The sequence below is a fragment of the Sorex fumeus genome, unplaced genomic scaffold, assembly GCF_029834395.1.
Source record: "Sorex fumeus unplaced genomic scaffold, SorFum_2.1 ptg000080l, whole genome shotgun sequence".
NCBI lineage: Eukaryota > Metazoa > Chordata > Mammalia > Eulipotyphla > Soricidae > Sorex > Sorex fumeus.
This window is the reverse complement of record NW_026606137.1, coordinates 732,071-752,793: the sequence shown is the minus strand read 5'-3', so window position 1 is coordinate 752,793 and position 20,723 is coordinate 732,071. Positions and strand designations below refer to the sequence as shown.

At 38.9% G+C, this 20,723-nt stretch overlaps 1 protein-coding gene across 1 annotated transcript; it reads right to left on the bottom strand.

The window, feature by feature from the left end:
• Window positions 1-1,052: 1,052 nt before the first annotated feature.
• On the bottom strand, window positions 1,053-19,964 carry LOC130038824 (cytochrome P450 2K1-like). The gene is made up of 9 exons (XM_056130634.1): window positions 19,779-19,964; window positions 16,350-16,512; window positions 11,332-11,481; window positions 9,344-9,504; window positions 7,932-8,105; window positions 6,163-6,304; window positions 5,586-5,770; window positions 2,275-2,416; window positions 1,053-1,240 (listed from the first exon to the last, which is right to left on the bottom strand). The coding sequence occupies exons 1-9, from the start codon at window positions 19,962-19,964 to the stop codon at window positions 1,053-1,055; spliced, it is 1,491 nt and encodes a 496-aa protein (XP_055986609.1).
• Window positions 19,965-20,723: the final 759 nt, after the last annotated feature.

Genomic DNA, 20,723 nt, shown 5'->3' with positions numbered 1-20,723 from the left:
CTCTGAGTCACAAGTGAAATTAAAATGCCACTTTATATTCTAAAGAAAAAAGAGTTAGATTTACTCATTTACTTTTGTATATACTCTTTATACAAATTAATTATTATTTTACAACAATATCAATGTTGTAAAGGTTGAGTGCTTTTCATTACAATTATAAATATGTTCATGGACCTCATAAGACAAAACAGTACTTTTCCCTCACCGCCCCATCCCTCTCCAAAAAAAAAAAAAGTTTGAACTATTCATTGGTCGTACATACATATCTAATATGCTTTAGGAAAAAGACATTGTGTTTGAAGGTCAAATCCTAAAATGCCAGGCCAGAGCGATAGGACAGTGGGGAGGGCATTTGCCTTGTAAGTGGCTGACCCGGGGTTTGATCTCTGGCATCCCATATGGTCCCTCAAGCACCGCCAGGAGTAATTCCTGAGTGCAGAGCCAGGAGTAACCCCTAAGCATCTCTGGGTGTGACCCAAAATCAGAAAAAAATCCAGAAATGCCAAGTGAAGCTTCTTTTTATCAAACATTTTGCTTATTTTCTGCCTTAGAGAATGGCTGTAAGGAGGCATCTAGTATAGTGATTAAGAAACTTAATCTGACCTGGCCTAAGAACCTTCAAAGGTCGAGGGACCTCTTACATTCTATCTCACTTGCTTATCAAAAGTAGAATCAAAAGAGAACACTTTCTTGTATTCTCTTATCTACGGGCTTAAATGGCTCTGGAATGAAATACAACAACCTTCACACACTCCCTTTTATTGTGTTGGGAAGGTGCTCGGTAGTGGTGTTTGAATATTATCTGTAATGAACAATTGTGCACCGCTTTTATGAAAATAAAATATAGATAGATTAAGCTGCAAAAAAAATTCATTCACCTATTGAAAAATAAAAAGAAGCTTCTGCAGTGATATATGGCTGACTACTCAGACACTGCTAAAATGCTTGGTGGAACTCTTGGGTTAGCAAAATGCAGAAAGGGAAAAGAGCTGTGATCTGGCTTAGGACCATCAGCTCATGCCATGACGTGGGATGCAGCTCTCACATCTCACCTAGGCCTGGGCTACAGCACATATCTTGTAAGGCATTGGACGAGTAGTGAAGCCAGTGTCTGGGGTTAAGTCCAGGTCCAGGTGGGAGATCCCCTGGGGTGGTTGGAAGGTGAACTTCTGCATGAGGCTCGTGAAAAAAAGAAAAAGTTCCATCTTGGCCAATGACTCACCAGCACACATCCGGCGACCTGGAGAGATGTAGACAGTTGAGTGGCATAACCACCAAAATAGGAAAAACACTCTAGGCAAATACAGAAACAGTCATCCTGTGGTTCTGTGTGTCATTCTGTCACTTCTCATCTATGCCTCACGGCATCTTGTTCCCAGTTTAAGGACGGGGATCATCGAATTAAATCCACAAACCAGCTATACCTTAGCTGGGCTCCATTTAGGGAGACAAGTGATTACATTTCAACACAAAAATGTGACAGGCAAAGTCAAGGGTGTCTTAGGAATATACAGCAAAGTTACCTAATGTTATTTCCTACTGTTACTTGGAAGGCCAAGGTGTCCTCATTGTTTGTAGGAGAGTTTTGTGTCTCTGCTCTTGTACAAGGATGGGAAGTTAGCCAGACAAATATAGGGAAAAAATGTAGAAGGGGTCATTTGAGGGCTGAAAGAAATTTGACAATGGAGCATAGAGGATGAAACCAAGAGTCTCAGACCTGGGACGAGACCAGTAGAAACTAGATCAAACTGACACAGAGTGCTAGAGAACAGATAATGACTAGCCAAGGGGTCACTATTCCTGCAACTCCAGAACTGTACCTGTCAGGCTAGCTGACCAATCCCGTGGGGGAAAAGCTCTTGCCCTGACAAGATTCTTTTTCCAGGAGTACAATATAGCCAGACTGATCACTGACCTGAATGTGATCCTACAGGTTTTATAATGATTGACTGGTGGAAAGCATTCATGAAGCAACGCAAAAAATCTGCAAATTATCTTCAACTATTCTTTTAAAATATTTGGACCATACTGTGTGCCTTTTGGGTTCAGGCATTATTTGGAAGATTGGTTTCAAAGTAACAAATAAAATTTAAAATTGCTTTCAAATGAAAGGACAGAATGATGTCTCACAGTTTCTTAGTATGTCTACTTATTTCCGAAATTCTGTGCCACATAGAAAAACCCGGAATCTTAATATAGTGCTAAGAAAAGCCAGTCAATTTTTTCAAACTATCAGCATTTTTCAAACCACCCTTCTTAAGTAAGATATCGTACCTGCTGAAAAGGGCATGAACGCTTCTTTCTTGATAAACTTTCCAGAAGAACTGAGGAAATGCTGAGGATTAAATGTGTCTGGTTTTTCCCACTGTGTCTTATCCTGAAGGACGGAGGCCAGCAAAGTGATTACCTCAGTGCCCTAGAAATAAGAATGCTGTTAGTGACAGATTAAGTTCCTTCCTAAAAAGGTGACTTCTGAAAGATGTCTATCAGTTCCTTAGACAACTGTTGAGAAGCAGCGTGTTTAAAAAGATAGTGGTGAAAGATGGGGAGTGGAAAGGTAGCAGATAAGCCCTGGGCTTGAGTGTGGGATATTTAGTAAAGTAAAGGTAAAGGCCCTCCCATTGATCGTCGATTTGCTCGAGCGGGCCCAGTAACGTCTCCATTGGAGACTTTGTTGTTACTGTGTCTGGCATATCGAATTCAACCAAATTTTCATTCAGTACCAACTGAAAAATGAAAACAACTTTGAACTCAGAACTGGGAACAAATTCTTGCTTAGTCGTGTTTTTGCTGTGTGATAACACTATCTTATTTGAGAATCTCTCAGTTTGTATGATATTTTTCAGTTTCTATGATAGGTGTCAAGTAGTCTTCATTTGGTAACTGTGAACCTCAGGTGAAAAGGAACATACGGAAGAAACTTCTGCAGTTCTGGCAGGTTTTGGGCCAAAGTGAAAGACTGTCTCTTACCTCTAGCAATTATGAAAGTCGATAAGTAAAATCCTCCAAATGTAAGCCAATTCTGACAAAGAAACTGCAATATTTCCACACCTCACCTTATACTCTTTATTATATGAATGTGATACAGGAAAAATTACTCATAACACTAAAAACAAATGAAAAACAAAAGTCTTATTTCAAGTTATTCACTCCTTCCCCTAAGTTAATCACAGTTTCTTCTTTTGGAAAAAAAAAATGGAATACTGTCATTGGAATTAGCAGTTTAATCATAGGAAGTGTTATAGTTTTGAGTTACCAAAAACAAAGTTCTGCTTTGTTAGCTGAGTGGGTAAGCACTTGCCTTCCTAGTAGGAGGCAAATGAGACTGGGAGTTTGATCTCTGACACTGGCCTACATGATTGAGCACTCTCCCAAGGGCTCTGCCATTTGGGATCCCATATGGACAGCCAAAAGTATGAGGTTCCATGTCATCACAGAACCAGGAGTAACTCCTGGCCATTTCCTGGTGTGGCTTTAAAACAATATAATAAAAGAAACAAGAAAAGGGGGGAAGAAGTGGAGTTATGGATATTCTTCCTCAGTTTACCAGTAGAAGTCACAGGCTGCATCGTCAGATGTAAGGGAGGTGTGTGTGTGTGTGTGTGTGTGTGTGTGTGTGTGTGTGTGTGTGTGTGTAGATGTGTTGCAGGAAGAAACCTGTCTGTGAGGACTCAGGGCTTTAGAGGGTAGATATTTCACTTGTAATCCTGACTCCATTATGTACCTACCAACCTTGTTTAAACTCCCTGGACCCCATTTTCCTGAACAATAATGTAAAAAGAGAGAAAGAGAGAAGGCTGGAGAGATATTACTGAGGTTATAGGACCTGCCTTACGCTTGTTCAACCATGGTTAGAACTCTGACACCTCATATGATCCCTTGACTATTCAGGCCATACAGATCCCCAAGCTCAGAAGTGGGAGTAAGCTCTGAGCACAGCTGGATATGGTTCAAAAACAAAATAATAGCAATAAATTTTATTATTTATTTTTTATAAGTGAAACACCATGAGGTACAGTTGTAGACTTAGAAAGTTTCGTGCTTGGGTTTCAGTTATACAATGATTGAGTACCCAATCCCTCCACCGTTGTCCATTCTCCACCACCAATGATCCCAGTAGCCAGCCCTCCCCCCCACCCCATTCCCCCCCACCCCGCCTCTGTGGCAGGCATTCCCTTTTGCTCACTCTTTTTACTTTAGGGTGTTGTAGTTTGCAATAGAGGTGTTGAGTGACCATCATGTTTGGTCTATAGTCTACTTTCAGCACGCATCTCGCATCCTGAGCGAGTCCTCCAAACATCCTTTACTTGGTGTTCCCTTCTCTATCTGAACTGCCTTTTCCCCGAGCATGTGCTGCTGGCTTCCAAGCCGTGGAGCAGACCTCCTGGTACGTATCTCAACTATTCTTGGGTGTTCGACTCCCATTCTGTTACTTTATTCTTTAATTTTTTTCTTTTGCTTTTTTTTTGGGGGGGGGTCACACTTAGCCCATGTTCAGGGGTTACTCCTGACTCTGCACTCAGGAATCACTCCTGGCGGTGCTTGGGGGACCATATGGGATGCTGGGAATCGAACCCAGGTTGGCCACATGCAAGGCAAACGCCCTACTTGCTGTGCTATTGCTCCAGCCCCCCCCCATTCTGTTACTTTATATTCCCCAAATGAGTGCAGTCTTTCTATGTTTGTCCCTCTCTTTCTGGCTCATTTCACTTAATAGCAATACATTTTAAAATAAAGAAAAAAAAACGAATGCTTATAAAGTTGTACAGAGTAAATATTACATATGCATGCATAGAAAACCACTTGCCTTTCGTTTGAAGGTAGGGAAGGAGAGAGAGAAAGAAAAAAGGGGAAAAAGAGTGGGAGGAAATGTAAAAGTTATATCATTTTTTTTTCTTTTGTACTTCTGTGGTTACAGAGTCTCCTGCCCCCGCGCCTGGCTGTCCTCACCGGGGCCCCTTGGAGGGAAGCGGGTTGAGTTTTTCTCCCCGCCCCGACCAGGGCTTTGGCAGCTGAAGTCCTCCAGAACCACCCACCACCATGCTGAGACCACTCTCCACACACATGAAGGTACCGGCAGAGGAACAAAGGCATGCGGGTCCCCGGGCTGAGATCTCCAAGCCTGCTCGGATCGGGGCTGAGCATCCTCCACCCAGATCCTCCAAATTCCAGTAGGTGGGGGTCAAACTCACCAACTGGCCCCCTGGCGCCGTGTAATCCCATCAACGGCCAAGACTCAGAGACTAGAAAACCCAGCTCCCGGAACCGACATCTTATTATCTCATTCTTGCTTTGGACAACCTGCCAGGCTACCGAATGTTACCTGCCCACACGGCAGAGTCTGGCAAACTTCCCGTGGCGTACCCAATATGCCAAATACCAGTAACAATGAAGGGTGTCATTCTCCTAACTCTGAAAGAGCCTTGAATATGGCACTTTTTAAAAAAATCTCAGGGCTAGGACGAAGGAGACGTTACTGGGGCCTGCTCGAGGCAATCGACGAATAACAGGATGGTTGTGACTGTGATTGTGACTTCTGTGGTTTTGAGCAGCTGACATTCTTTCTCCCCTTCCTCAACCCTTACCTTTGGAAGGTAGTAATTTTTAAATGTCACATTTGTGGTGGTTGCATGAGGTACACTTGTGGGCAGGATATTAGCAAATCTTTGCACTTCGTGAATGACAGCATCTGTATACGGCATTTGAGTTCGGTGTGTGATCCGAGGCTGGCCCGACCCCACAACTTTGGTAATCTCATCACGAACCTTTTCTGGATGAAACGAAATAAGAGAAATGACAGTGTAGAGGCGAGGAAATGTTGAAACAGTCTTTCCCATTTCCTTTACACAAGAAAATCATATCCAAGCACATCCCAAATTCTACCACTGCTTTTCCCAGAAAATCCGCCCACAGTCATCTGTTTCTAAGCCGTTCTGAGGTCTATTAGGAAGTGACGTCTCTTGTGATGCTTCCAGAACTGGGGAAATTATCCAGTGTGGTGATAGAATTTAGCATCATCCAGACCTCAATAGAGAATGGATGTTCCAAGTTGTGATAATTTTTAGTTGCATAAGAGCTACTATTTATTGGTGTAATTAACAAGTACATTTCAGATTTCTGATTTCTTTCCTTAAAGCAATGCTCTCCACCTTGGTGACTTACTCTGGATTTCAGGATGGCGCATCATGAGTAGAATCCCCCAGCGCAGTGTGGAAGACGTGGTCTCTGTGCCTGCCGCAAACAGATTACTAATAAGGGGTAATAGGTTTTCATCACTGAAAAAGTTTGTTGACGTTTTTTTCTCCTGAAAGAAGTAGATAGTAATTTGATCATTTTATTGTGTAGAGCCATAACCTTCTGTGGATTTAAACAAAACACTGCATTCTTTCTTCAAAAAATTTTTTCAACTAATTCATTGAGAAATTTATCTGAATCTTTGTCTAAAAATAAATTAAATTTAATAGTTTAAACTGTTGAAAACTCTTTGACACTATTAAAGAATTATTATCTCGGCGTGATAATGATAGTGTGATTATTCTTATTAAGTTCTTTTTTGTTTGATTTTGGATTACACCCAGCAATGTTTAGGGCTTACTGCTGATAGTGCTTGGAGGACCATATCCAATGCCGGGGATCAAACCTTTGTTGGCATGTGCAAGGCCTTACCTACTGTATTATCTCCCAATCCCTGAAGTCCTTGGTGTACGTGTGTGTGTGTGTGTGTGTGTGTGTGTGTATGTGTGAGGGTGTGTACATGGGTACACATGTGCTACTACTAAAATATTTATAAGAAAAATAATTCAATGCTTGGGATTTGCTTCAGAATAATCTAAGAGGTGGGCCAAGATGATAACTCAAAGGACTGAAGTTCATATTTTACATGGGGGAGCCCAGGGTTTGGACACTAACACAACATGGTCTCCTGAGCACTTCCTGGAATTTTTTCTAGTCACGAAAATGTTGCGTAGATATTTAGAACAGAGCAAATCCTGGGTTCTTGCAATGATCAATGATTGTAATACTGGGACATTCTCTGACTTTTAGGAAGATTGCATATCACTTTTATTTGGATGGACTTGTGCCCCCAAGTGGTACTAGGGTGTGGAGTGGAATTGAGGGTACTTCCAGGGCTACTTAGTCAAGCAGGATGACTGTTCAATGCTTAGAGTTGAGGATGTGATGAAACTTGGGCTCCTCAGTACTGGGGGTCACTAAGGCTACCCCAGCAGTGGTCCAGGGACTTCCAAGGCTTCACCCAGCAATGTGAAGTGGGGTCCTGTGCTACTGGTATAAAATCTAAGCCAGGCACCCTAGCCCCCGATTTCCTGAACAATAAATAAAAACAGAGAGAGAAAAAGGAGTGGGGGAGGTCAAAGACAGAGTATTCTCTCCCTGACCCTGGAAATTCATTTTCAATGAAATGATTAGAATAACCTCAGCAAATAATTTAGTTACGATTTCTTTAAAAAAAAAATCCTCATCATTCTACTTTGGGACTGCTCAGATCCCAAATTGGGGTATAAAACTCCTTTCTTTTATATTATGAACTTGTGTCTCTCTGGAGAAACCTGCACTCTCTTTTGGGTATTTTTCTTTTCTCTTCCTTTTAAAAGCATTTCTAAAATTCAAAAAATCATTCTTGAGTTTGTCATTTAAAACTTTTCAATATTTCGAACATAGTGATACTAATCATAAGAACTGACATCTAAATTCCTCTATATTTTTCTTATTTTCAGAGTGAAATGAAGAGTGGCACATATTTGAGACTGTAATACACTATACTTGTAGTGTACAAATCAACCATTAGTATTTTAACTGAATCTGGCCATCTTTTCACTGGAAGAAATATTTTTTTGATGTATATGTATTAATCACACCAAATTATGAACACTGGGCTAAGGTAAACTCTGATTAAAAAAAAACACCATTACCTCCTGCTGTTTGATGAGAAATGCATCAATAAAACTTTGTGGATCATTTGTGTCCAATTTTTGGCGGTATTCTAGAAAAGTTCTTCTTATAAAAGAAAATAATTCATCTTTATTCTCGAGTATTTTCTTATGACTTTTTAGAATAAACCCTAAAGCAGGAAACATATTAAAAAGCTAAAAGAATAAAAGAAAGAATGATATTCAGTATACACATATGATCCTTACGATAATAAGAGTGATACAATATTTTCTGAAAACTTAGAAAATACACAGCTTGAATTTTACCTCAATTCACAAAGTCAGAGACTATACTATAAGATGATATTTCCTCACTTTGAAGTTTTAAATTATAGTGAAAAATGATAGGGCTCATAGTAAGTTCTGTTTACCACAGTATTTTGTTTTTTATGTATGTGGTAGCAGACTGGTAGATGAGTTGTGAAAACAGTACTGATTTTATGGTCAGAGCTATGAATGTTTTTCTTTCAAAATTCCTAAATATTTTTCTTTCAAAATTCAGGTTTCCAATCAATCTACTTTAGTTCTGTGTAGCATGTTTAAATTATCACTTTTTTTCTATAGGATAAAATAATTGTTTAATTTAGGTTTACTGTTTTTAGATCCTATGGAGCAATGCTACTTACTATAAAATTCCCTGACACTTAAAAAAAGTTTATTGTTTTCAAAATTTTGTATATCTGTCAGAATATTCATTTTTGATAGATAAGCATTTTATATTCTGTCAGATTCTCAAAAGAGTTCTTAACTCTCCAATTACTTACTAAATATTGACCTAGGACATCATGCTTAGAATTAGGCATTACGGTTGCCTGATCCATCTGTACTTAGAGTAAACTTACACTTGTCGAAACAGAGTGAAATCACCTCTGAAGGAAATACTCTGGTTGCTAATATTGCTTTTGAAAATGAGTATGATTTGAAAAAATTCTGCACTCTAGAAAATAGTAACGTTATCACCTGCAAATACAACCCTCAAATTTGCTGTTATATCACTCAGAAAAAAAGTTAAGTATTTATTTAATAATTTTATTTAATAATTTTAATTAGTTAAATTATTAACTTTAATTAATTAATTTCCCTTGGGTCCCTTGATAGACCTCCTTTGTTAAAATTCACATTTATATGTGAATTTCACAACCAGTTTTTACCCCAATTATCGTATATAACTACTGACATTAGTAAGATATTATAAAATATTGCATGCCATGGGACAATAATTGTTTAATACTACTGATAATAAGTCAACTATAACTATTTAGCCAGGCAAACTTCCAATGTGTCTCTATGTTCAGGATTTTCCTGAAAGTGTACTTTTCTCTATACCTTTCATGATCTCTCCAACAATCAAGTGTAACTGAGTAACTAAAAGTAACTAGGAAAAGAACAGTTACCACAACTTTAGGACTTCCAATGAGTTTCACATTTTCACTAATCAAGTCTAAGAGCCTCAGGAATTGAGGGTCTTGGTAGTCAAATCGTTTTCCAAATAACACCGACACGATGACATTAGCAACAGAAGCATTCATTATGGTCGTGACCTCAAAGGGCTTTCCTGCAAGAAATTAATTAGACTATGAATATTGACCAAGTGTTAAACTAATTGAAGTTTTATTTGGACACACCAACAAAGAATTTCAAGAAGAATGTTTGCAAAAGATAGTTGAGACTAAAAGGACCGTGAAAAAATACCCAGAATTTTGTCCAAAGATTGCCATAAGGAAAACAAGAAATAGATCTCAAAGAAAATCTGCATTTGACGTGAGTCCAGTCGATGTATTCCAGGTGAAACCTTTTAGTGTGTGTGTTGCTGGGGCTAGGGTGGAAGGGATTAATGCATACTATCTGGCAGAGTATCTTTCCAAGTGGGAATTTACACTAAATTTAAAAGTTTAAAATAGAACTTTCAGGTGGTTAAAAGGATTCCACTTAAAGAAATTTCATCAAGAACAGTCTAATTTCAGTCTCCAGTGGATCCTGTTTTTCTTCTTCGGTGGGATTTTGTTTTCCTTACCATCAAGATCATGAAACATGTGGATGAACATTTGTCTTTAAGTCAAAACAGTTTAGTTGCTAAGAATCACTCAGTATCAGTATCTTTAATATGAAAGTCTAGGGAGATTTTTTGTTTGTTTGTTTTTGGGTCACACCTGGCTATGCACAGGAGTTACTCCTGGCTCTGCACTCAGGAATTACTCCTGGCGGTGCTCAGGGGACCATATGGGATGCTGGGAATCGAACCAGGTGGGCAGCGTACAAGGCAAACGCCCTCCCCGCTGTACTACTGCTCCAGCCCCAGCTTAGGGAAATTTTTACAAACATATTTTCTTCTTCATGTATAAAAGGAAGCACATATAAAATTAGCACTTATTAGGACCTTAACACAGAGGAAAGAGTAGTTTTTGGATTTTTTTTTTTGTATATGTAATGTCTCCAAACTGCCAAACCCCTCTCATTCTCTTTCATTCATGTGGAGAAACTTTTAAGTTAGCATAGGGGATGACTGAGCCTTCTATTTCTTCTCTGCACTCATCTCAGGCTTGTCTTCCTTTGATCATTCTTCCAAGTTAAATCTTGTATCAGTATGCAAATGAGCTCATTTTAGATAAGAACTAGCTAAGTTTAATGAGAACATGCAAAAAAATGGTTTTTGCATTTTATTGTCCCACATGCTGATAAAAAATAATATAGCATTAGTTTCATATTACTGAAAGGGATCAAAAATAATCCCACTAATAAGAAGCCATTTCAGATTAAAACAAACGAAAGAGGGCCCGAGAGATAGTACAGAGCGTAGGGCATTTACCTTGCACGCGACAGACCTGGGTTGGATGACCAGCATCTCATGTGGTCCTTCAAGCACTGCCAGGAGTAATTCCTGAGTGCAGAGCCAGGAACAAGCCCTGAGCATCTCTGGGTGTGTCCCCAAAATGCATAAAATAAAATAAAAATAAAACAAACAAAAGAGGCATGATACTGCATGATCTCAATTTTTTTTCTTCACTATTTGGTATGTTAATGATACAATGGCATAATAGGAGTAAGTTCTGCAGATTACATAATAATATGCTATCAGTGTGACTCTCATGAGTTTTCAAAATTGTGTTTTTTGTTATACAAGAAATTATTTTTTGCTAAATTTAAGGAAACAGAAATATTTTAGAATATAGAAACAGTGTATCTGCAAATCAACCTCAAACAGTTCATAGAAGAAGAGATAGATGTAAAATACTGACATCTGGGGAAGCTTAGAGAACAGTAGAAAGACATTGCAATAATTGGTGAGTCTTGGAACTTTCCTATAACTTTGAAATTGTATCAGTATCAAGAGTTGAGCTGATACAATTTGTTGACAAATACCTCAAGTTTTGCTTCTACGCACCTCTGTGAAGCTCAAAATTCTGTATGAGATGGTTGCATTCCTCAATAATTCTGTCTTCAATGGCCCTTTTGCCCATGCCAAAGTTTCGTAAGGTGGTAAGGCTGAATCTTCTCATGGTTTTCCACATTTCCCCATGAGAGAAGATAATTCCTGATGGTGAGGAATTATTTTTAAATGAGTTCCTTGAATTTTACAAAACTTAATTTGCTGGGACTGGATCACTAGCACAGCAGGTAGGGTGTTTGCCTTGCACGCAGCCAACCTGGTTCGATTCCCAGCATCCCATATGGTCCCCTGAGCACTGCTAGGGGTAATTCCTGAGTGTAGAGCCAGGAGTAACCCCTGTGCATTGCTGGGTGTGATCCCCCCCAAAATAATTTGCAAATATAATTTTATTAACAGCTCAATTCTCCCTGTCGAAAATAAAGGAATGATATTTCATCTTTTTCTTAGAGCATTTATTTTTGAAAACTTTCTAAGGTCTTTTTCACCTCTTTCAGCCGTGTCTGTCTCATATTGAAAACTAGATGGAACTGTTAGCTTTGTGACCTAAGAAACGTTTTTTTCAGAGACCTGGGTACCACCTCTTAGGAGATCCAGCCTGGGGAAGGGAGATCCAATCTCATATCTCCCACCCCGCCCCTTTTTTTTAAGGTTATGGACCTGATTTTGGTGGATGCTTTGCTTCAACTTTACAAAACCACCCTGTGTTACGAAGATATGAGAAGAATTTCCTGAGTACAAAGTTAATTAACACATATGCTCACCCCAATTACTAGAAATCTAGGATGAACAATGTGGCAATGGTGCTGTCAAGTCCTCTTGCTTAAGAATGAGTTATTACTGATTTTCAGAACAATTTCATAATGGATTGTGTCTGCTTGGTTATATAAAAAGGTGACTTTTCCTTATGTTTTTGTAATTTCTTAGCAAGTTGTTTGATCTGCGTCACATACTGACTTGATGATAATTCAATAATAAATTATTTTCAGTAATATAAGGGTTTTCTTTTTATATCACCTCTACGGGGAAGAGGATTTCTGGATTGGAGAAATATTTTTTGTTTTTGATTACATTTCTCCAACAAACCCAATAATCAAGCCTTGGACATCAATACACTTGTATCATGTTAAGTGTGGTAAAATGATTGCTCAGTCCTAGAAAGCTAAAGTTCTATTTGCTGAAGGAAAATGCAGACTAATGGGCACAGAACTACTCAAGTGAAATCTTAGAAATAACTAGTCAAGTTTCCACACTAGTGTTATACTCTCTAAGTCTAGAAATACACATTGTGGCATAGAGATGTTGCTCCATAAATATTTATTTAACAAATATTTATTTACACGGCAGAGTCTGGCAAACTCCCCGTGGCGTACCCAATATGCCAAATACCAGTAACAATGATGGGTCTCATTCTCCTAAAGAGCCTTGAATATAGCACTTTTTTAAAAATCTCAGGGCTAGGATGAAGGAGATGTTACTGGGGCCTGCTCGAGGCAATCGACAAATAACAGGATGATTTGTGATTTGTGATTTGTGATTTATTTAACAGACTTGTGGATTTTCACCCAGATAAAGGAAATAAGGATCACCAGCTACATATGCTAACTTTTAGGAAAATAAGAAAAGAGACAGATGCCATGGTTTGCCACAGTTTCCCACAGCTTTCCATAGTAGAATTTCTGGTGAGTGTAGCATTATTTCTTGTACTGCAAGAAATAATGTACTCATCTCAATTGTTTTCATCTTTTTCTACAGAGTCACAGGAAACTGTTAAAGTATTTTTGAGTTGCACTAATAATCAGAAACAAGATATAGGATAGACAAGGATGTCTCATTGATAGAAATAAGGCTTACCAGCCTCATATTTTTAAACACTAAAAATCCTAAACAAAAGAACAGATATTTACAAAGGCTGCTATGCCCAGTTAACATCAGGTTAAGTCTTTTTTTTTAATCAGTGAAGATTAGATTCTATCACATCCAACTCATACTAATTTAGTAGTATTATTCTGTCTATAGGTCCCATAGTACGTAAAACTCTTAAGTTAGGGGCTGGAGAGATAGCACAGCGGGTAGGGCGTTTGCCTTGCATGCGACCGACCCGGGTTCGATTCCCAGCATCCCATATGTTCCCCTGAGCACCACCAGGAGTAACTCCTGAGTGCAGAGCCAGGAGGAACCCCTGTGCATCGCCAGGTGTGACCCAAAAAGCAAAAAAAAAAACTCTTAAGTTAATATATGACTTTTAAAACTAGCTTGCCCTTACACTAAAAATTATGTATTATTTTATTATCATAATTTAAACCTTTACATGGTATAGTACACTATCATAATACTAATTGCCCACAGAGGTCACTCTTTCAGACAGCCATTGTTTATGTAATTACAAATAATATTAATTGAGTGCCATGAATAATTTAATTTAAAAAAATAAGCTATATAACAAAACAATCTATGAAGATGGAGCAATAATTACTGCAAAAATATTACAGTTTTCCTTTATTCAAAATTGATCTAAAGAATATTTGAACTTATTTGTAGCACTGTAGTCCTGTCCTCCCTTTGTTCATTCATTTGCTCTAGCGGGCACCAGTAATGTCTCCATTGTGAGACTTATTGTTACTGTGTTTGGCATATTGAATACATCACGGGGAGTTTGCCAGGCTTTGCCGTGAGGGCGAGATACTCTCGGTAGCTTGCCGGGCTCTCCAAGAGGTGTGGAGGAATTGAACTCAGGTCGGCGTCGTGCAAGGCAAACGCCCTACCCACTGTACTATCGGTCCAACTTATTTGTATGCTTATAAATTCTATATTGGGATGTGGAGAATGTAGCTATTCAAACAATTTTTCCAACAACCAGGTAAGTCACTTTTTAAAAAGATAAAAAGACTGCTTAATTCTTCAAATTAACAATTGCTTGAGGAAAATATATTTGATTTAATAACCAAAACAACTTTGTATGTAATTATGAAATCAGTCAGCAATGCTTACTACATTGTAAAATGGATTGGAGATAGCAAAGGCAGGACACAATAAAGAGCCCACAATTTCTAGAAATATCAGATGAAAGAATCACTGCTGTCCCTAAGTGCTCATATTATAAGCAGTAAATGGGAATTTCAAGAAAAATTAATGTCCTAAAGACAGATAAGTGTGAACAGGTAGATCAAATCAAATTAGTTTTGTTTTTGTTTTGGGCTGGAGCGATAGCACAGCGGTAGGGCGTTTGCCTTGCACGCAGCCAACATGGCTGACCAGAGTTCGATTCCTCCGCCCCTCTCGGAGAGCCCGGCAAGCTACCGGGAGTATTCGATATGCCAGACACAGTAACAACAAAGTCTCCAATGGAGACGTTACTGGGCCCGCTCGAGCAAATCGATGATCAACGGGAGGGCCTTTGGTCTTGGTCTTATTTTGTTTGGAGGGACTCACACTTGACAGTGCTTAGGGACTTCTCCTAACTCCATGCCCAGAGTTCATTCTTGGCAGTATTTGGGAACTGGGTATGGTACCAGGGATTGAACTGGGGTCAACAGCACCCAAGGCAAGTGCCGCTAACCCTGTACAGTCTCTTTGGTTGACATTAAATTGGCTTTTGATGATTTTCTCAAGGTCATTGAGATCTAATGAATCCAAAGAAGTGGTCATAACATGCAGCATTTTCAAATTCAATGTACTGCCTACACTTTCTGTCTAGAAGGTTTACTGACAATTCGTGGAACTGGTTTTATTGTTTTTGGGATAATCATGTAGAAAATCCTTTCCAAAAATGTTATTGAAGCATTACAATGGCTATGCAACATTAACTAGGAGTCAGTATTACTTCACTAAAAACATTAATATCAAGGTGAATCATACCTATTTTTATAAATAAGTGTCAAAGAGTGAAAAAGTTAGCTTTTTTAATGCTTGAAAGAGTTAATCTGATAATTTAAAGAATCATTCTTTTAGTTGGTGCCATGACAAGAGAGTATCTGGATTTCACCAGGGATTTACTGAAGGATTTGATGAGCAAAGTACAACTTTCCCCCCAGGTATTAATGTAATTAACCATATTTCTAACAGTGAATGCATTGTTTAATGGATCTATGTCAATCCTCAGGCTGTGACCTCCTTAACCTGGTAGATCTTTTTATCTTTGTATTTCTTTGTCATTGTGCTTGTTTTGTTTTGTGGTCACACCAGGGCTGTGCTCACAGGTTCATCCATGCTCTGCACTTAGGGATTACTCCTGGTGGGGTTCAGGGTCAAAGCCAGGTTAGCCAAGTGCATGGCAAATGCCCTACCAGCCCCTGAGGCAAGAGCTCGTGTGTGTGTGTGTGTGTGTGTGTGTGTGTGTGTGTGTGTTTGGGAGACACACTTGGCTGTGAGGTTTGGTTAGACCATATAGGGGTCCTGGGGTGGAACCCACTTCTGCCACATTCAAGGCAAGTGTCTAACCTTCTGTACCATTGCTCCGGCCTGGCACTGTGTTTTTGTTTGCTTGTTTTGTTTTGTTTTGTTTTGGCTTTTTGGGTCACACTCAGAGATGTTCAGGGGTTACTCCTGGCTCTGCACTCAGAAATCACTCCTGGCGGTTCTTGGGGGACCACATAGGATGGCAAGGATTGAATCTAGGTTGACCGCACGCAAGGCAAACGCCTACCAGCCGTGCTATCGCTCAGACCCCAAGGCACTGTGTTCTTTAACCTAACAACTGGTCGATAAATATTTGGTTAATAGAAATTATTACACTTGATCTTAGCCAAAAGGCCACACACAATAACAAGAAGTCTCACGAAGAAGACGTTACTGGGCCTGCTTGAGCAAATTGATGAACAACGGGAGGACAGTGCTACAGAAATCATTATTATGTATAATAAGAACAAAACTTGTAAGCATACATTTTCACTCTAGGCAAATCCTGTTTGTGTAATGTATATTGATACTGGAAAGATAAACCTTGGAAAGAATAAAACAAAACTGATTTGATAATATTAACCACAAAGCTCTATTGTCAGTTTAGAGAGCATTACCTTTTCCTTCAAAAAGTCTTTCAAATATAGGCACTTCGGGTCGTTCCGAAAAATGATCACCATAATTGACCAGAGCATCTTTTACTGTTTCATATCCAGAAAGCACCACCACCTTCTTTGGCCCCATTTGGATACTATAAATGGAGCCATATTTCTGCGAAAGCTCAAGTATAGAAGAAAAGAGAAGCAACTATAATATTTTCATAATAAAAATGTGAACTAGATCTTGATCTTTGATAACTTGGCTAATTTCAACAAACCAGTTTCATGATCTTATGAAATAAGAATATTGAACTAGTTTACTCACGATTCTTTTTCTGACTGCTGTACCTAATTATTGTATGATAATCTATTGATTTGACTCAACTTTGTTTGAGATTTCATAGTAACTAAGCATTGACATCAGATAATTGATTCATAGTCTCTTTTTGTTATACTTTTTTTTTTTTTTTTTTTTTTTGCTTTTTGGTCATACCCGGCCATGCTCAGGAGTTACTCCTGGCTTTGCACTCAGGAATTACTCCTGGCGGTGCTCAGGGGACCATATGGGATGGTGGGGATCAAACCCGGGTTGGCCATGTGCAAGGCAAAAGTTCTACCTGCTGTACTATCGCTCCAGCCCCATTATACTTTCTTTTAGTTTAAAAAATGTCCACCCAGGGGCAGAACCAGCACATCTTTCCTGCCCCGCCGAGACCACGAGTTGCCCCCGACATGCAGCTCTCCAGCACAGCCATGGACCCAGAGGCACACAAACCAATCTCGGAACCACGCGGCTTTTGGCAGACATCCCTCCAGACTTAATTAGTAAGATATTAGAAATCCAAAATCGCGCGGCCGCGATATGGTCTTCATAACCAGTAATAGAAAACAAATTATTTCACGATGCCTTTTCAGCAGGTTTGATTGTTGGGGGGAAAATTCCAAATAATAATGGTGCATCTTTTGTCGAAATAACGAATGTAATCAAAGTGGAGGGAGAGAGAGAGAGAGAGAGAGAGAGAGAGAGAGAGAGAGAGAGAGTTAAGTGGAAGTTATCTTCCTCACAGGCATGGGGAGGGGTGGCATGGGAGATATTTTGGGGTTCTTGGTGGTGGAAAATATACACTGGTGAAGGAATGGGTGTTTGATCATTCTATTGTGGGAAGCTGGCCCTTTAACTGACCAAGGCCTAAGTGCCTGTATGGTCCTCCTGACCTACGACCCCACAGCAGGCACAGCCTGTGCTATGTATGGTCATCTTGACCTACGTGACCCCGCAACAGGCAAAACCAGTGCTATGTATGGTTATCTTGATGTATGGTTATCCTGAGAGAACATCTGTCATGGCTGTCAGTAATAACAAGAAGTAACTATCTCGTGTCTGGTACGTGATGCATGTAAATTTTATAAATCATATGGACATGGCTCTTTGTGTATCTACCTCATGTCTGGTAAATCATATGGACATGGCCCTTTGTGTAATCACCTCGTGTCTGGTACCAGATACACATAAACCTTGTAATGCATGATAGGTGAAAACAAACCTTCCTAACCATATATGGGCACGACCTTTTGTGTAGCTGCCTCACTAATGGATATATACCCTGATTGCCCCCAATAAAGTCCTGTCCCTTTTTCTCTGTTTCTGAGCTGCATTCTGTCTCTTGTGTCTCGTGTTCATTCGGTCGGTCCTTCCCAGCACCTACGGATCCTAGGGCCACCTCCGCAGGCCAGAGAGTGGTCTGGCGGGGCCCCCCCGCATTCTATGACCGAGACTTAAACCTGAAAGCTTTGTAACTGTTCTCACGGTGATTCAATAAATAAATTTTAAAAAAATGTCCACCCAGGACTCATGGGAGAGAAATAATTTTTTCACTACCCCACTCACCACCTGATCACTTCATTTATGCCTTGTCCCTTGGGGGATGTATTATGATTAAAGTAGGCCCCAGTTAGTTTTGCATTACTTTGTGACAACTCTTATGCATTTTCATAGTGAAACATCAATATGTTAGCATTTCACTTCTATTTCTAATTGAAGTATAACAAAAACCCAACAATTATTGTCTCCTAACCATATTTTTTTAGCATGATTATCTTCATCAAAGCATATAACAAAACACCGAAGTAAATGTTACCATGATTTCCTTTGTAATGGCAAGGGATTGTGGCTTTGAGAAATCATCCTGCTTTGACGTGGCAATGTCAGTAAGACATACATGTTCTATATTGCTGGTTGTACGACTGTAATCTTAGCCTGACTGAGGTTCAGGTAGAGAAAAAAAATGGGAATCTCTAATGTTCCTTTGTATAATAAACCTGATCTTAAAAGGCAGCATTAGAATTGTGATAAGAATTGCAGAAGAGTAAAGCACTTTAGTAAGATAATGTGATTAAAACTACAGGAAATGAAAATTAAAATGGAAATTGAAGGCTGTGAGGAAAGTCTTTAAGGTAGAACCAAAGTTTATCTGACTATGTCCTACCTGTATAGTAAATATGGCATAGTGAGGTATACAAAACTCAGGGAGGTACATTGTAGGGAGCAAAAAGAGGGAGAGGTTGGGGCTGGAGCAATAGCACAGCGGGTAGGGCGTTTGCCTTGCACACGGCCGACCCAGGTTCGATTCCCAACATACCATATGGTCCCCTGAGCACTGCCAGTAACCGCCAGTAACCCTGAGTAACTCCTGAGTGCAGAGCCAGGAGTAACCCCTGTGCATCGCCGGATGTGACCCAAAAAGCAAAAAAAAAAAAAAAAAAAAAAAAAAAAAAAAGAGGGAGAGGCTAAGAACAAGTGAATAAGTTTTCTTTCATTAGTAAAATTGTCCTAGTACACTAGCACTAAGGTAGAATTGAGGAACAATGAGAAATAATAGTAGAGAATTAACCTGTCATTTGACCTTTGAGTATAGGAGAAAGGGCCATAAAATATTATTATAAGATTAAAAATTCAAATCCTGTATTCTTTCATTATTAATAAGTCAGTCATTTCCAATCATATTTACAATAAATTATATTCGAGCTTAATCCTGGGTTTCAATATCGGGGGTTAAGACTCTTAATTGTGCCTTTTCTATAAACAATTAATTAAAAGGCTCCAGAGTAAGCCTATGACCACAATTCAGCTCCTTTGTAGTAAGGTATTCATGAAATACTTTGAACAAAATGACTAAGGTAAAGGTTACAGATCGTAAATATTTCAGAAAATACATTTAAAACAGAAATATATTTATTTATGTATTTAGAAGAAATTAAATCTGAATTTAGAAGAAGAAACTAAAATATTAAGTTTATGACAGCTCCATTCATTTTGAGTCACCCTTAATTACCTCATTATCCGTATAGGAACCAGCTGTAAGTACATGCATGCTAATTAACCTGAGGGTAAGAATGATTTATGAAATTATAAATATGCATGAAAGGAACCATTACTTATATTTTTACCTCCAGCATGGTTTGATGTGGCCTCTTCAGATTGAGGATGTGCAGATTTCCAATGACAGGCAAAGGTCTGGGTCCTGGAGGAAAATGTCCTTTGGAAACGTTAGTCATAAAATTTTTAATATTTAAAATTAAAATAAGGATTAGGCTCAGAATTGGAAGAATGACCAAACAACCAAAGTCACTCATTTTTTTTAAAAGAACAAGTAATTACTAAAACGATAGGAAGTTTTGAGCTTGTAACCTGGCAAAACAATTCTTTCAAAGTATTTCATAACATGATGGCATCACAAATAACATTTACTTGAACCTACACTCAACTCCTACGCTATTGCAGTTAAAATGAATTAAACCTGATGCAGAATGCTTGTCTTATTTAAGTTCTTTCCCCTCTGATCCCTTTGCACTTCAATCTGTTTTATTCCTCCAATAACAACAGGAGGGATTGTTGTAAAATCAGGGATTTGTATTTGAAGATTAAGTTAGAATTTCAGAGAAATTTAAATTTCAGAGAAACATAGCATGTTTAATCTTCAATGTGAAATCTATACTTGGAAAATCCAATTAGTTGCACTGTTTGATATCAAACAGCGTGGTTTGTGTGGGTGGCTGAACAACAATATTACACAATGAAATTCAAGGTTCTGTTAAGTGTGTACAACAGTCTTACCTTTGTGTACTGTGCTTCCCTGATAACCTCCCCGAGTTGACATTCCTCTCCTCCCCTATCATCAATGGAAATGTCTTTAAAACCATAGCTGGAGCACAGAAGCATATTGGGTAGCATATATATATATATATATATATATATATATATATGTATATACATATATATGTATCACTTGATCACTTGATACCCCATTATTCATTGATTTACTCGAGCGGGTGACAGTAACGTCTCCATTCATCCCTGTTGCGTGCTAGCGTAGCCCAATGGCATCTGCTCGT

What these genes read in the sequence shown, in the direction of transcription:
- LOC130038824 (XM_056130634.1), bottom strand. Translation starts at nt 19,964, where the DNA reads ATGAGTGACTTTGGTTGTTTGGTCATTCTTCCAATTCTGAGCCTAATC. An exon ending in GCGCCATCCTGAAATCCAGA is followed by an intron (nt 5,771 to 6,162) that starts GTAAGTCACCAA and finishes CGTTTCATCCAG; the next exon opens with AAAAGGTTCGTGATGAGATT. An exon ending in AAAATTACTACCTTCCAAAG is followed by an intron (nt 2,417 to 5,585) that starts GTAAGGGTTGAG and finishes TCTTATTTCTAG; the next exon opens with GGCACTGAGGTAATCACTTT.